The following is a 15,231-nucleotide window of genomic DNA, read 5'->3' on the forward strand; positions in this document are numbered from 1 at the left end:
TAAGAGAGGATAAGCAGCTTGCTGAAAGGATGAAACCCGGGCAACAACATCGGATGTTTGGTTGAATATAACTCGTCTGACAGCCTCAACCGGCCACCCACGCGAATTACACCTTCAGAGTCGATGAAAGGATTCAGCAGCTTCGGATTCGATTTCCTGGATACTATAGCGGATTTTTGCAGTTCTTTCAAATCATCTCTAAAAGATTCAGCTTGGACTAATTTCACTAATGCTGTCCTAGCGCCAGTTAGCTCCTTCACTAAGGGAACTCTAGAGTAAATTCGCCCAGTTTTGGTTCGAGTATTGTGCAAAAATCGAAGGCAATAGGCCGTGATGGTTATAAGCTTGTGACAGCACGAATAGCGAGTGAATATTTCATTTATCTTTGGAGATGTTGCTTCACTGGCAAGAACAATCCGTTTCCGCTCGAGGATCTCGTCTTTTGGCCTGGCAACACTTTGCATCGGCCAACACTCTCTTCCTACCGCCAACCATTTGGGTCCATGAAACCACCTCTCGTTCGTAACTAAATCTCTGGGAGATACTCCGCGGGAAACCATATCAGCAGGATTATCAGTTCCAGCAACGTGCAGCCACCTACATCCATGGGTTATCGATTGTATTTCCGATGTCCGGTTTGCTACGAAAGTTTTCCAATTGTGGGGAGAGGACTTCAACCATTCCAAAACCACTGTGGAGTCGGACCAGAATACAGTGGAAGTGAAAACCATGTTAATTGCTGCAGCTATTCTTTCATATAAACGAGCAGCCAGTAGAGCACCACATAATTCCAATCTGGGTAGTGTTATACGCTTCAGAGGAGCTACGCGCGATTTTGAAGCAAGCAAACTAATTTTAACTTTCCCCTCTGGAGTCTCTGATCGGCCGTAGATACAGGCTCCAAAGGCTGCTTCCGAGGCGTCAGAAAAGCAGTGTAACTCTACGCCGATGAATCCGTGAATGAAAGTGAATCGATCGATGCGCAACGTAACAAGACTTGAAAGTTGTTCACAAAATACCAGCCACCTATGCTCAATTTCATTTGGGACCGGGTCATCCCAATCCAGGGACATGCTCCATATTTGTTGCATCATTACCTTGGCTAATATTACAACCGGTGCTATCAGTCCGAGTGGATCATACAACTGAGCTATTCGCGAAAGAATATTCCGTTTCGTCGTTGGTTTGATACCTGTCTCCAAATTTATGTCGTAGCGGAAGCGATCTGTGGCAGGCTCCCAGCAAATACCTAACGTTTTAATCGTTTTTTCAGGATCGAATTTCAACAGCGCTTGTGTTGCAAGTAGTTCTGCAGGTAGACCGGCTAAAACATCAGTTGAATTCGAACACCATTTACGCAAGCGAAATCCTCCTTTTGTCATGATTTCATCCAACTCGTGACGTAGATGAATCGCCCGTTCTACCGAATCTTCTCCTCGAATGAAGTCATCCACGTAGAAATCATTACAAATTGCGAGGCTACCGAGGGGGTACTCCTTTCCCTCATCCTCGGCCAGCTGATGTAGCGTTCTGGTTGCCAAAAACGAAGATGATGAAATACCATATGTAACTGTGCTTAATTCGTATGTCCTAACAGGTTCAGAAGAATCGAAGCGCCAAAGGATACGTTGCAAACAGCGTTCGTCAGATGAAATGAGTATTTGGCGGTACATCTTCTCGATGTCCGCCACCAACGCCACGGGATATTTCCGGAATCGAAGTATAATATCTAAGAGCTCATCCTGAATTACTGGGCCAACGAGGAGGACATCATTCAAGGAGTGTCCACTGCTCATTTTTGCCGAACCATCGAAAACAACACGGACCTTTGTAGTGCTGCTTTTATCGTTGAAAACAGGGTGGTGTAGCAAATAATAAGTAGCTTTAGCGTCATCAACCGTCTCTTCAACTGCTTGCATATGCCCTAACGATATGTACTCCTGCATGAAAGCATTATACTGCAAACGCAGATCGGGATTTTTCTCCAATTTCCTTTCTAGTGACTCGAAACGTCGAAGAGCACTGAATTTAGACTCACCAAACATTTGTTGAAATTCCTCGTGCTTCGGATAACGGACAATATAGCGTCCTTCACTGTTCCGGGTAGTTGAAGTTTGATAAAATTCCTCACACTGTTGATTGTTTCGTGATGGTCGAGGGCTATGAACGTCTTCGATTAGCCAAAATCGTTCCAGTTTTTCATCCAGGGATTCCATGGTTGTAGCAGAGCAGATGACACTCGGATTAGATGTGTCGATGTCCGCCATGCCAGAAACTACCCAACCAAAATCACTTTCGATAAGCGATGGTAGTTTATCCCCAAGATTAATTCGTCCATTCTTTAAAAATTTATAGTAGTGTTCCGCTCCTATTATTATGTCAACTTCGCAACTTCTATTAAAATCAGGATCAGCCAATTCCAGATTCCTCGGAATTTCCCAATGATCGATGGAAACAGTTGCAGACGGGAGATTTCTTGTTACCTTGTTCACCACCAAAAAATCGATTGACAATGACACCTCATGTACTCGAGAGCGCACATCCGTGGTAACAGAATGCTTCACACGCGTAGTAGCTTTATCAACACCGCAGATTTCTATGTTGACCTTCTTCCCCGCCAGGCGCAGGGTTTGACGTAGTTTCTCGCTCATTAAATTGGCTTGTGATGCACAATCTAACAAAGCCCGTGCAAGATGCTCCTTGCCAAAAGTATCCACCACAATAACAACCACAGTGGAGAGAAATACGGTGGCATTCCGTGTAGCAGCATTCACTTGAAACATAGGCACTTCAAAGTTTTCACGTGGAAACATGGCAACCGAACAATTTGTTGGAATCACACTGAATGAATTTTCATTGGGCGAAGAATCCTGCTGGCTGTGGGATGAAGGCGCAAATCCAGGATGTACCAATGTGTGGTGACGTTTGTTGCATACTCTGCAGCTGTATTTCGACTGGCAGCGACGTGCAAAGTGATCGCTCCTGAAGCAGTTGCTACACACCTTTTTTGTGTTTACCAATTCCAGTTTGTCCTTTAGTGGCATCTTGTCGAAGATGGTGCATTTTAATAGGGAGTGCTTTTGAGAGCAAGCAATACATTCAGGATAAGTTTTTTCAGTAGTCGCATGAAAAACTGTCCGTGATTGTGCAGGCTTCTTTGTCGGTTGCTGATGTTTGTCGAAGGAGGGATGCTGATAATTCGCCGATAGTGATTCTAAGACTCTTGCTTTGCGCTGTAAGAATTCCACCATTTTCGTGTACGTATGGTTTTCCTCCATAGAAGCGAAATCTTCCCAAGCCTTTAGTGTGATACCATCTAAACGGGAATTCATCAGCTCCACCAGCATAGAGCTCCAATGCTGAACAGGCTCACCGAGCTGCTGCAAGACTTTGATGTGCCGTTCGAAACAATCCAAAAGCACGCGAAGATCAGCTGCTGACTCTTTCTTAACGCGAGGGCACTCGAATAGTGCCTGAATGTGTTTTTTACGGAGGATGTATTTATTTGAATATCGGCTACAGAGAAGTTCCCATGCAATGACGTAATTATCTGCGGTGACGGAGAGCGTCTCTATAAGTTTCGCTGGTTCCTCTCCGAGAGCTGCGCGAAGATAATGCAGTTTTTGCACCGATGTTAGCTCCGTGGATGTGTGAATGAGCGCTTGAAATGTGTCGTGGAATGATAGCCAGTCGTCAAATTTTCCATTGAACTCTGGCAACTTTATGGTTGGTAATTTGATTCCAGTCAAACCAGATTGTGTGCTAGGGCGTGAACTGGAAGAGGATTGCTCGGTTACCACTGGCAATTTCCCCATTAAAGCTGCTTTGGTGCGAAAGTATTGCTCCTCGAATTTCGCACGCATGTCCAAATTAATATTGACGAATTCATCCGCGTCGTCTAATTCTGCAAATTCGATTTCAAGCGTTTCGAAAGTCTCCATGTAATGCTCCAATCGGTCCAATCGTAGCTTCACTTCACCAAAATGTTGCTGAGGATCATAATTCATCACGAAATCCTCGATGCGATCCACTGCGGCCATGACATTTCTCCTTGCAGCTTCAATTTTTCGCATTTTCTTCTCCTTCCGCTCCGCCATGATGTGCACCCGATGACGAACGATGCAGCCGATGTGACGCTGTGGGGTCGAAAAAGATTCCGGGAGCACCAAAAAACCGACAGTAATTTTATTGGAATGGTACTCACCTGGTACCTATTCGCAATAGGCCTTGTATTTTCTAAAATACGTAAATCTCACCAAACAGGATCTGGAATTTTCCAGATTTATAGTCTATTTTTCGAAACACTTTCGGGGCCAATATGCTTGGATCCTGGTCACGGCACCAATGTTGTGACTGGGAGGGAATCCAAGCGGGACAATTTTTCACCAAACCAAACCAAATTTGAACTAGTACAAACGTGCTTGCACTGTTCGGGAATAGCGGGAGTAAAAATAAACCTAACCTTCGTTGTGCGGTGATCGAACTGGAACTCATTTTATTCTAACATGGGAGGGGGAAACTTGCACATTTTGCTCCTCTTGTGTATGTGTTGGTGACAGCGGATGCTAGCAAACGCACTAGAAATTTCCAGACGCAAGTGCAGCGCGAATGCAAGGGTAGGCCATTAAGTGGGGGTAACACTGAACGCAACAATATTTATATATATATATATATATATATATATATATATATATATATATATATATATATATATATATATATATATATATATATATATATATATATATATATATATATATATATATATATACGGTATTTCCGCGAGGTGTCGTTGTAAGCGCGTAGTTCTAGTTGTATTCATTGTATCGTATGTTTTGTTTGGTTCAGTCGTTTGTGTGTGTCGCAAATATGGAGCAAAATAAAGAGAAAATCTGACATATTTTACAGTACCACTATGACAAAGGCAAAAATGCATCTCAAGATGCCAATAAAATTTGTGCAGTTTATGGACCCGATACAGTTTCCATTTCCACCGCACAACGATGGTTTCAACATTTTCGTTCTGGTGTAGAGGTCGTCGAAGATGCGCCACGCTCCGGAAGACCTGTCGTCGAAAATTGCGACAAAATCGCTGAATTAGCCGAGAAGGACCGGCATAGTAGCAGCCGTAACATCGGCCAAGAGCTGGGGATAAGTCATCAAACCGTTATTAACCATTTGAAGAAGCTTGGATTCACAAAGAAGCTCGATGTATGGGTGCCACGCACGTTGACGCAAAAAAACATCTTTGACCGTATCGACGCATGTGAATCGCTGCTGAATCGCAACAAAATCGACCCGTTTCTGAAGCTGATGGTGACTGGCGATGAAAAGTGGGTCACTTACGACAACGTGAAGCGCAAAAGATCGTGGTCGAAGCCCGCTGAAGCGGCTCAGACGGTGGCCAAGCCCTCATTAACGGCCAGGAAGGTTCTACTGTGTGTTTGGTGGGATTGTCAAGGAATAATCTATTATGAGCTGCTTCCCTATGGCCAAACGCTCAATTCGGACCTGTACTGCCCACAACTGGACCGCTTGAAGTTGTACTGCCCACAACTGGACCGCACTCATGAAGAAGAGGCCATCTTTGATAAACAGAGGCCGCATTGTCTTCCATCAGGACAACGCCAGGCCACACACCTCTTTGGTGACGCGCCAGAAGCTCCGGGAGCTCGGATGGGAGGTTCTTTTGCATCCGCCGTATAGTCCGGACCTTGCACCAAGTGACTACAACCTGTTTTTGTCCATGGCGAACGAGCTAGGTAGTCAGAAGTTAGCCTGTGAAAAGAGGCCTGTGAAAATTGGCTATCCGAGTTTTTTGCCAATAAGGAAGCGAGCTTCTATAATAGGGGTATTATGAAGTTGGCATCTCGTATATATATATATTGTGCTCCCGTGGCCGAGTGGTTAGCGTCATAACTAACATGCCGGGTGTTCGGGTTCGATTCCCGTTCTGGTCGGGGGAATTTTTCGTCAAAGAAATTTCCTCCGACTTGCACTGTGATCACGCGTATTCTAGAGCTTGCTACTCAGATGCATTCAAGGCGTGTTATTTGGCACAGAAATCTCAACTAAGTACTAATAAAAATGACGCAAGTAATACTACGTTGAGACGGCGAAGTTCCTCTAGGAACGTTAGTGCCATTGAAGAAGAAGAAGATATATATATATATATATATATATATATATATATATATATATATATATATATATATATATATATATATATATATATATATATATTCAATTCAATACGGTCGCTCCGTCCGACGCGAATCCTTTCAGACGATCCTTGTAAGGAATTCCGTCCTTACGAAACTGATCAATTATTGCGTTTTAAATGCTTTAATGATCAGCAGCATCAAGCGATACTGCGGCGTAAAAGTCGTCACATACCTTAATGTTGCTTTGTTCAAATGTAAGAAATTTCACACGCGGAAATAATCTATCTAGAATCTGTACCAAAAATAACGAAAAAAAAAACTGTACCTTTCCAAATAAAGCTGTACGAGTGGTAACACTGATTGTAGCCTTCGTTACCCCGTGAACCTTGCGTTTCATGTTCGGCTTGTATCCCAGGTCCTTCGTCATGATGGTGTTGGCAGTCCCGATCGACACTTGCAGGTCAGCTACGGTCTTCCGGATCGAGCGGTTCATTTTTCGGCGAACCCGCTCCCTCACCACTTTGCACCACTTGGCTACTGGCGTCCTCACCGAACGCGGCCGCTTGGATCTAGTACGGTCCATGGCAGACCCCGTCTCCCAGTACCGTCGGATGGTGGTATAGATGAAATTCCGCTTCTCCCCAATCGTCGTATTTGCATCCGCATGTTCTGAAAATTTTTGGGGTTTCTTGAGTAGAATTGAACTTTTTTTAAGATGTAACTGAACAAAAATTTGCGATGCTTCGGCGGATTCGTCTTGATGGGGTACCGGGTGAATTCATTCTCGTGGATACCGTCTACATTTTAACAGGACATATTTGATACGAACGAACATAAAATTAGATTCAAGCCAATCGTAGGCCAATGATCGAAGACAGCCTATCAACTTCAGCACAGATGGATTTGCGATGATTTTGGCACCCTTTTCCAGTCTTTACGATGGAATTTTCTGGTTTCACATGTTTTCTCAAATGTTATTTGGTAAGGACCCAAAAAGTCTCCATTTCGTCTCGCCTGAGGACAGTTTGACGGATTCATCTCCTTCGGTATGAACTAGACTTCGTTGGATTGGTACACTATGGCCATCCCGAATAGTGTGTGGTCACCCTGAAGAGCTTTGGGCTCAAACTTGACAAAAGTTTCATCGTCAATGAATACGCACACCAATTTTCCACTCAGCGGTCATATAATTTACGAGCTCTTGTTTTGACGGATGCGACTTGTTTTTCATTCCGTTTTGACATTTTATGCTTCTTATACGTTTTTTGATCCAATCCTACCTTGGCAAGATGGACGGTACTGAGAGGCGATTTCAATTTTTTCTACACATCCCGAAACGGAGTCACTAATCTCATTGGTGTAGCACGCATGACTTCCCAGTTCTATTTTTTGTTCAACTTTTTGTCCTGGTAGCTGCATTCCTGTCCATACTTCCGAATCGCGTCCCGAACCACTCCATTGCTTACTTCTTCCATTTCCGCCAACTGACTCAGCAAAATTTCGCGCTCACGGAACACTGAGTTTTGAGTTGAACTGGAAACATTAACTGGAAAGACTAGGGGCGTGTCAAAGTCGTGCTTAGACGTAATGAATCACCTCATATATAATCGGCCAGTTCTGTTGTAGAGGTGTTTTCTCGATTGCCTTCTCAGATTAAAATAGGTAAAAAAAGGGAAGCTTGTGGCGCGACGAGTCACGGAATATGTCGTTATATTGTATCGTCGAGTCCGCGTTTGCATAATCACAATACTTACCACAGTGAATTCTGATTTCCAAATCAAACACTCTTGACTGATTTCGACAGCTACTGAATAGCTCCTCCAAATGACGTATATGTTTAGAAGAAAAAAAGGAAGCATTACTCGAGCTTTCCATGTCATTAAACGAAACTTTAACCACCGTCTAATCATATCGTTTGTACGTTTCTCATGTAAACTAAAAGTTCATCTGGTTTTACAAAACTTACTTTTTTACCCATTGTAGCTTTTACCACGACTTTCAACCGGAGTCATGTTGGAAATTGAGCGTATTTTGGACAACAAGCCCATTAGACCACCTCCCATCTCAACACTTGCCCTTCGGTGACAATCAGCCTGCCCTCCGGGGCCTCCTAGCTCAACGGGAGTGCCTTGTGGGGCAGAATCACCAAAGGAAGAAGAACTCAGCATGGGTGAAGATCAAAAAGAATCCCAGAAAATTAGCTTCTGTGAAATTCAGTGACAACAGGGGAATTTAGACAGCAACAAATTTTCATCGAAAACCTATGGCAGGAACGACACTGTTAAATACGCGAAAGTGTCCGAATCTGCTAGTAATCTGGAAATTTCACTTTTGTCCAGCACTCGCTTAGATAGTTATCAAACTAATAATCGTAATAATAATAACAGTAAAAGCGATAATAAATCAACCAATGATAATAACAATGCACGCCAATTAGATCGCAATAAGTCAATTGATACAATGATAGTGAGCACTAGTGAGCAATCTGCAAGCGTTAGGGCGGGAAAAATTAAAATTCGTCGCAATTCTAGTTTGATTAGTTTCAAGTCGCTGGATATGAGCCTGAAATCTATCTACTCATCTATAAAAACTCATAAAAGTACCATTGATAAAAGTCGCAAAGAATCGACATCCACTCAGAAAACAAGTTGTATTCTTCGCGCTCCATATCTCAAGGTGGAAACTGTTGAAAATGATGAATCACAGAAACTACTTCTAACTTATGCTCAATCGCCCGGGGGTTCTCAGCATCGAAGAAGCTTCGATACTACAAGTTCGCAATATCTTAGTACGCAAACTAACTATCAAGAGCTGTCGCAATCTCCAAACAGCAGTTCGCCATATTTATCTGTAAGTACCGGAAACATACGACGTTCGTCCACGTCCGATATACTGGCAGACAGTAATAGTAGTAAAAAGAGTTACGTTAAACAATCGTCTTGTGGATCAGTGCTAGAAAGTCGCAAACCGAGTACATCTGATATGCTTCGTAAGGCTCGTGAGCGTAAAGGAAGTGAGGGAAAAATAGGTCGTAGTATATCGCACTGTGGTATCTCGAGGGGCGGAATGAGAAATCGTCGTACTAGCATGGCATACTAGCACATTGTTGACTGTCAAAAGATAACTCGGTATTCCAAAGCACTACTTCGTAGAATTTTCAGTCAAAATGTGTAAGATATGTATATTCTGCCTCAAAATCCAAAGTTGACAAGTGTGATTTTTTATGTGATTGTCCAAAGCAATAAAATCAGCAATTAGGTCTGACGAAAACTAATGAAAAAGAGAATCAACATCAAAATATAGATTTTTTTTCTATAATATCGTTTACCAGTTCATTGATGTTCTACTAGTTGGAAAGTGCAATAAATAAATTCGATTACTGTTCGCTTTTTCATTATGCCTAGCATTAGTTTCTAAAATAGATGGAAAGCTCAATTTAAAGCTCTGTCAAATCAATTTCAAACGGCAAATAACAACAAATGTAGGAAGAATATCAATCACTTGTTGATCATAAACGATAAAATTTTTGAGTATAATTTGAAATCTCTGACTGTGATTTAATATTGTCGTGTTGTCCAACTGATCAGAGGTGGGAGCAAGATGGTGAGACATTTTCGGTTAATAATCGAAAGATTAAAAAAATAATTATGCCTATGCGATCGTTTGAAGTGACATTTATTGGCTGCTAAAGAGATAAACAGTTCTTAGCCTCAGCAAAATAGATTAACCTCTATAGTATTTTTACGAAACAAAAACGAAATGGATTCAGAAAGATAGTGAGGAAAATGTAGTAAACCGAAATGAGATGCCATTTTTTCAAGAATCTAGTTTGATTGCATTTCACAACCGAGAACACTATAACTAAACAATAATATTCTATAAAATACGATTCTAGCTATGCCGAAAGTGCATCTTTTAGAATAAAACTATTCGTTATAATCAAATGATGAATTATATAAACGTAGAAAGCAAGCACTCGATAGTTAAAAATTAATAAACAGTAGGAATAGTATTTCTAAACTAATTTTGAATACAACGTTAATCTATCGAAACCAGTTTATATATTTATTCGAACCTTGATGAACTATTTTTGTTCGAGATGTCATGGATTTTTGCAAGAATGTGAAATATTATTCTATCTAGTAAGTTTATTTATATTAAGATGTGTGAATAGTTTTATTGGGAATGTGTTTCAGTTCCTCTCTGATACATTTTTATGTGATTAATTGAAAAAAGCAATATGGATGATCTTGTTGTTATTCATCGCAATGCATTCAAGCACACGGGAGAAATAAAATGGTAATTCTATATTATCACTCGGTTCGGAAGCGGAATTCACCACAAAATAGTTTGGCGATGCGAGTGGCTTGTTGAACACGCCTACTTCGCTCAAGTTTGTCCAGATTCAGTAGGCAACATGGGGTTGCATATGGTGGCAGGTTTCGCGGATCACGTCAAGGTTTGAGCGTTATACGATACGTGATACGGCATCCGGTTAATAGACCAGTGGCCATCGACTAACGAGAACTCAAACAGAAGTGCTTCACAAGTTAATAGCTCGACTAATAAACCTAGATTAGCGATAGTACCAATATCACTCCTAATAACGGTTATTGACAATAGGAGAAACTGGTTCTATTTAACAAAATTTCAGCCTCATTAAACTGAAACCAACATTATAAGTTACATTGCCACATTATATGTTACATTGCCTACCCAGTCAAAAAGCGTGCCAATGTTAACGTGTTAATGTGCCGTCTAATATCGAGCAAAGTTTACTGTCGGATGGATTTTGGCCGAACGGAGTTTCTATAGTTCCTTTCTTAGACCGGAGATCCAGCTACTCCAAACCGATTCGGAAACAATCACGAATGAACCGAATCGAACCCACTGTGGATAATCAAATAACTACTTCCTCGGGATTCCACAAAGCAGCCCCTCCTCAACCACCAAGAACCACACCAACTGCAAATCGGCAGCAACAAACAGGCTCGCGTCCTCCAATGCCCGTGCCACTCAGAATTCAGTCCTCTCTGGTATGAATTGTGCACTTTGCTATTACCAAAATGTTGGTGGCATGAACACTTCTCTTGTCGACTCGCCTGCTCAGATGGAGCATACAATTTATATGCTTTTACTGAAACCTGGCTCAACTGTCACACACTCTCCTCACAAATTTTTGGAAATGAGTATAACGTTTCCGTTCAGACCGTTCAAACCTGACGAGCACCAAAACTACCGGCGGAGGCTGTTCGAGAAGACTACAAATGCCGATTATCGCTGTCGAACAGCTTTGGGTGGAACTTTTCGTTCCTTGGTTTACACTGTTTATCTGTGTCGTTTACAAGAAGAAGTATGATTTGTGGAGAAAAGGATTTCGAGATATTTATGTTAACGTTCGGTGAGCAAAACAAACAGATCCAGTGTGCGGTTACCTGAACTGCGAATGAAATTGCGCTGCTGGAAAAGGTGTGCATTTCTAGGGTAGCACTTGCGTAAAAAATTAGCTGAAGAAGATCTAGAATGTCATGACTGTATATGCCTTCACCCCACTTGAATCCAAAATGTCGTAAATGGTGCTCAATTGAATTATACTCGCCTAGAGTGGCTGATACTAAACAACAGAACCGGAACGGCTGTACTGGCTGCTGAGTTGGACGAGTTAGGAGCTACCATGGTTCCGTGGTGAGAAGTTGATCGTGGTGACGATCGACGGTCGTTTGATGCGTGTACTTCAGTGTTTGCGCAGCAGTGACCAGATGCTTCGGTAACCTTGGCGTACACCAGGTAGCGAGGAGATGTAATTGCCTGGAGAGCATGTCTGGGAGACACCGCATCCACTATAAACCACAGGACCAGAAAGAACAAGAATTGGTTGAAAGTTCGAGCGGAGTGAGAAAGGTACGAGCGATCAGAAAATTCATACTTGGCTGGTGAAGAAGTTTGGAAGAGTCTGCATCCACTATAAGCGTCAAAGGTGAGCTCAGGCTGCAATAATCATGAATGTGTCGAGGTGAATGAAAGCTTCCATGTTGCTACAGGCGGCGCGTCCTAATGATGCAGACCCAGAGATGATGTTGTTCCCAAAGGTGAATTTGAGTGGTCAACGAAAATCAACGCCGCGTACTATAACACCGAGGTTCTGGAGAATGTTGTGGCCCGGCACATCGAGACCTCTACGGAAACGATCATCACGTCTTTCAACAGGAGGGCGCACTTCCACGCGCTTTGTCGGGAGAATATCGTGGGATATCGTCCAAGCGTTTTGTCGGGAGAATTTGACTAATTTTCTCGATAAGACTTTCTCCCAGCTCCGCCTCCTCCCGGACCTTAATCCCGGTGACTTTTTTGTATAGTCGTTCATGCTGGCCAAGCAGGGCGAACATAAAGTGAGCACAATGGACCAATTTAAAAAGCTCATTTCCAAGATCTGGAACGAGATGCCGATGGACCAGGGCCGAGCCGCGTACGATTCTTTTAAGGAACGTCTCAAGCTCGTCATACAGCACAAAGGGGGAACTAAGTTCACCCTTTGCGATCCTTTCGCTGAACTTCAGCTTTGATGTAGCCAAGTGGAATAAAGGCGTTTCGAAGGCGTTGATACGAGAAAGAAAGGTCGGAATGCATTTAACTCTATCGACAATCGGCCTTGAGTTACACTTCCAAATAATGAAGGGATACTTGGGTAGTGCGTAGAGTGCAACCACAAACATGTACTATAACGCTTTGCGAAGTATCAGCTCGATTGCTATCTTCAGAGCGTGTACTCTTGCAATTTGGATTTTTACTAACGAGTGATGAGCTCCTTTCTGTAACATGAGCCATCAGGAAAACCTTCCATGATAAGGACGTCAGGACGTGAAAAAACATTGTTTTATCTGCCATCAACCTGAAGAAAGCATGAAGCACGTGATACAATTGCTTTAACGCAGTTTACATCAAGCGCCACTACAACGTAGGATGAATTGTACATAGACAGGTGGCGCATTAGTTTGATTTGCTAGAAGACGCTGTACCAAGTAGCAGGTATCAGCCCTTATCTGTCCTGAAGCTGTCGAGCTGCATTGAGATCGCACTGTTCCCAACGATCTCTCGGATGCGCTACGACTGATGTGTATTTTGTTTGTTAAAATTCACGAACTGAACAAGTGCTCATTACTCCTGTATATATGACGTAGCTCTGGAAGAAGAGTTTTCGGAAGCACCATATCGAAGAAAGATCTAAAACGTATATCTGTACATCGGTACTTTGATGGATCTCTGTAATTGCATATTTTCATATTAAAATGTCGCACTTGTATATATGGTGTGGTAATGCAATAAAACCCCGTTTATAGAAACATATTTGAGTGACAATTATTAAAATATCGAAAACATTCTGTTCATCGAACCAATGTTATTTATTTTTAGAGAGCAACATTTTGGCAAACATCCATGGTTTTCTATTCTAGCAATGTACAGTGATCAAAATAATTATTTTTTCAATCATAAAAACAAAATGAACCAATATACTTAATTGTAGTGTTGTATAATTTTTTGTTTTATCTACCGACGTAAAAAACGAATGATTTATACAAATGTAATGTGATATGATTATGAAGGCACAATTCTACTTTGAGAAAAAAACACAAATTCCTCAATTCCTTGAGTAATGAATTCAGAAATCACCATAAGTAGCCAACAAGTACGTTGTAAACTGCTACAAATAAGCTATGAAATAAAATGTTGCATAAAAAATGTGGTTCAGTCAAAAATGGAACCAAGCTTTTTGAACGAAGCAGAAGGGTTTGAAAATTTACTCACACTCACATATTCCCAATTATATAGAAAGCGGAACAAATCAAATATTACAAAACGGACATATTAATAATATTTCACTAACATATTGAACTTTTTTATTATAATTTATTTTCTCGTCTCACGAAATCGTAACAATATATAAAGCAAAGTCTCAAAATAAACAAAATGCCACAGCAATCAGTTTTAGGAAGAAGGATATAGTTCTGCTGAACTATTTCAACACCTTATAAATAAATACAAAAACAGAACAAAGTATGCTTGTTGAAGAATGTTAAAAAGCTAGTATCATTAATTCTATAATGCAAAGATTATATGAATTGAGACTAATTTAGCGGAAAATTCATTAGAGACGTATTAAAATGCGGAAATTTCAAGATCTATCAAATTTTACATCTATTTTCATTAAATTGTTAATACAAAAATTGATTGAAATAAAATAAGAAACACTTTTTTCATTCATTCCTATATTTTATTAAAGGCGAAGGCAAGTCGATGTTATGTAGTAAAAAAAATCCATAATTTCCGATAGATGGATATAGCAATACAGGGGAACTTCGATATAACGTACATTTCGCTTTCAAAATTGTACGTTGTATCGAATCGTAATAAAAAATCGAAGAAATCTTATATTACTTTATTGTGCTGCTGTTTGGTTAAGGTTAGTAAATAATGATGACAAAGTTCAACTAGAAGATGAAGTCTACCTTTTTCATGATGTTTCCCTTCATACTGTTGGTTAAAGCTTGATTCATTTAGAATCCGAAATCACAAAACCATTTGTATCTCGGGATGGGTTATAGGTACAAAAATCTTTTTATATCAAAATACAGATAATTTATTGTTCTTTCAAAAAAAAAATAAATAAAATTCCGTTATAGTTCCGATGAAATTTTGTACTTTTCTTCGGATACTCTCCGTGATGGCGGAAACAGTGAAGCTACTCCGTTCAGAAGTGTTCGCAAATAACGGTATTCCGCCGTGTTGAAAACGGACATCGTGCGGCATTTTGTGGACTCCCGATACGCCCGTTCCGGAACCTACCACATCTTGGCACTATTGGACAACAAAGAAAGCCCGGTTCCGGACGGCCGACGACCCTCAGCGACAAGAAGCTGCAAACGATACTGAAGAGGAAGATCGAGGGAAAAGTGGCTACATCGCTGCGTGCGCTTGGCCGAGATGTCGGTGCAACCGGCCAAACAGTGAAAAAGTACCTGGCGAACGTGGACATACATGTCAGGAAGCGGAAGTCCCGTCCACTGGTCTC

General features: G+C 41.4%; 2 protein-coding genes across 15 annotated transcripts in view; both read left to right on the forward strand.

Annotated features, from left to right (window-relative positions):
* The window catches only part of LOC129769002 (voltage-gated potassium channel subunit beta-2-like), a 112,446-nt gene extending 104,054 nt beyond the window's left edge, over positions 1-8,392 (forward strand). For all 14 annotated transcript variants that reach the window (XM_055771000.1, XM_055770993.1, XM_055770998.1 and 11 more), the window contains one exon: positions 8,148-8,392. Coding sequence is in view for 13 of the 14 variants with exons in the window: in XM_055770993.1 (XP_055626968.1) it covers positions 8,148-8,249 (102 nt within the window). In the remaining variant the exon portion in view is untranslated. The remainder of the gene's footprint in view (positions 1-8,147) is intronic.
* Positions 8,392-14,356, forward strand: LOC129769010 (uncharacterized). Its single transcript, XM_055771015.1, has one exon. It carries the CDS (start codon positions 8,625-8,627, stop codon positions 9,261-9,263), a length of 639 nt encoding a protein of 212 aa, XP_055626990.1. The 5' UTR covers positions 8,392-8,624; the 3' UTR covers positions 9,264-14,356.
* Positions 14,357-15,231: the final 875 nt, after the last annotated feature.

The sequence above is a fragment of the Toxorhynchites rutilus genome, chromosome 2 (genome assembly GCF_029784135.1).
Source record: "Toxorhynchites rutilus septentrionalis strain SRP chromosome 2, ASM2978413v1, whole genome shotgun sequence".
Lineage (NCBI taxonomy): Eukaryota > Metazoa > Arthropoda > Insecta > Diptera > Culicidae > Toxorhynchites > Toxorhynchites rutilus.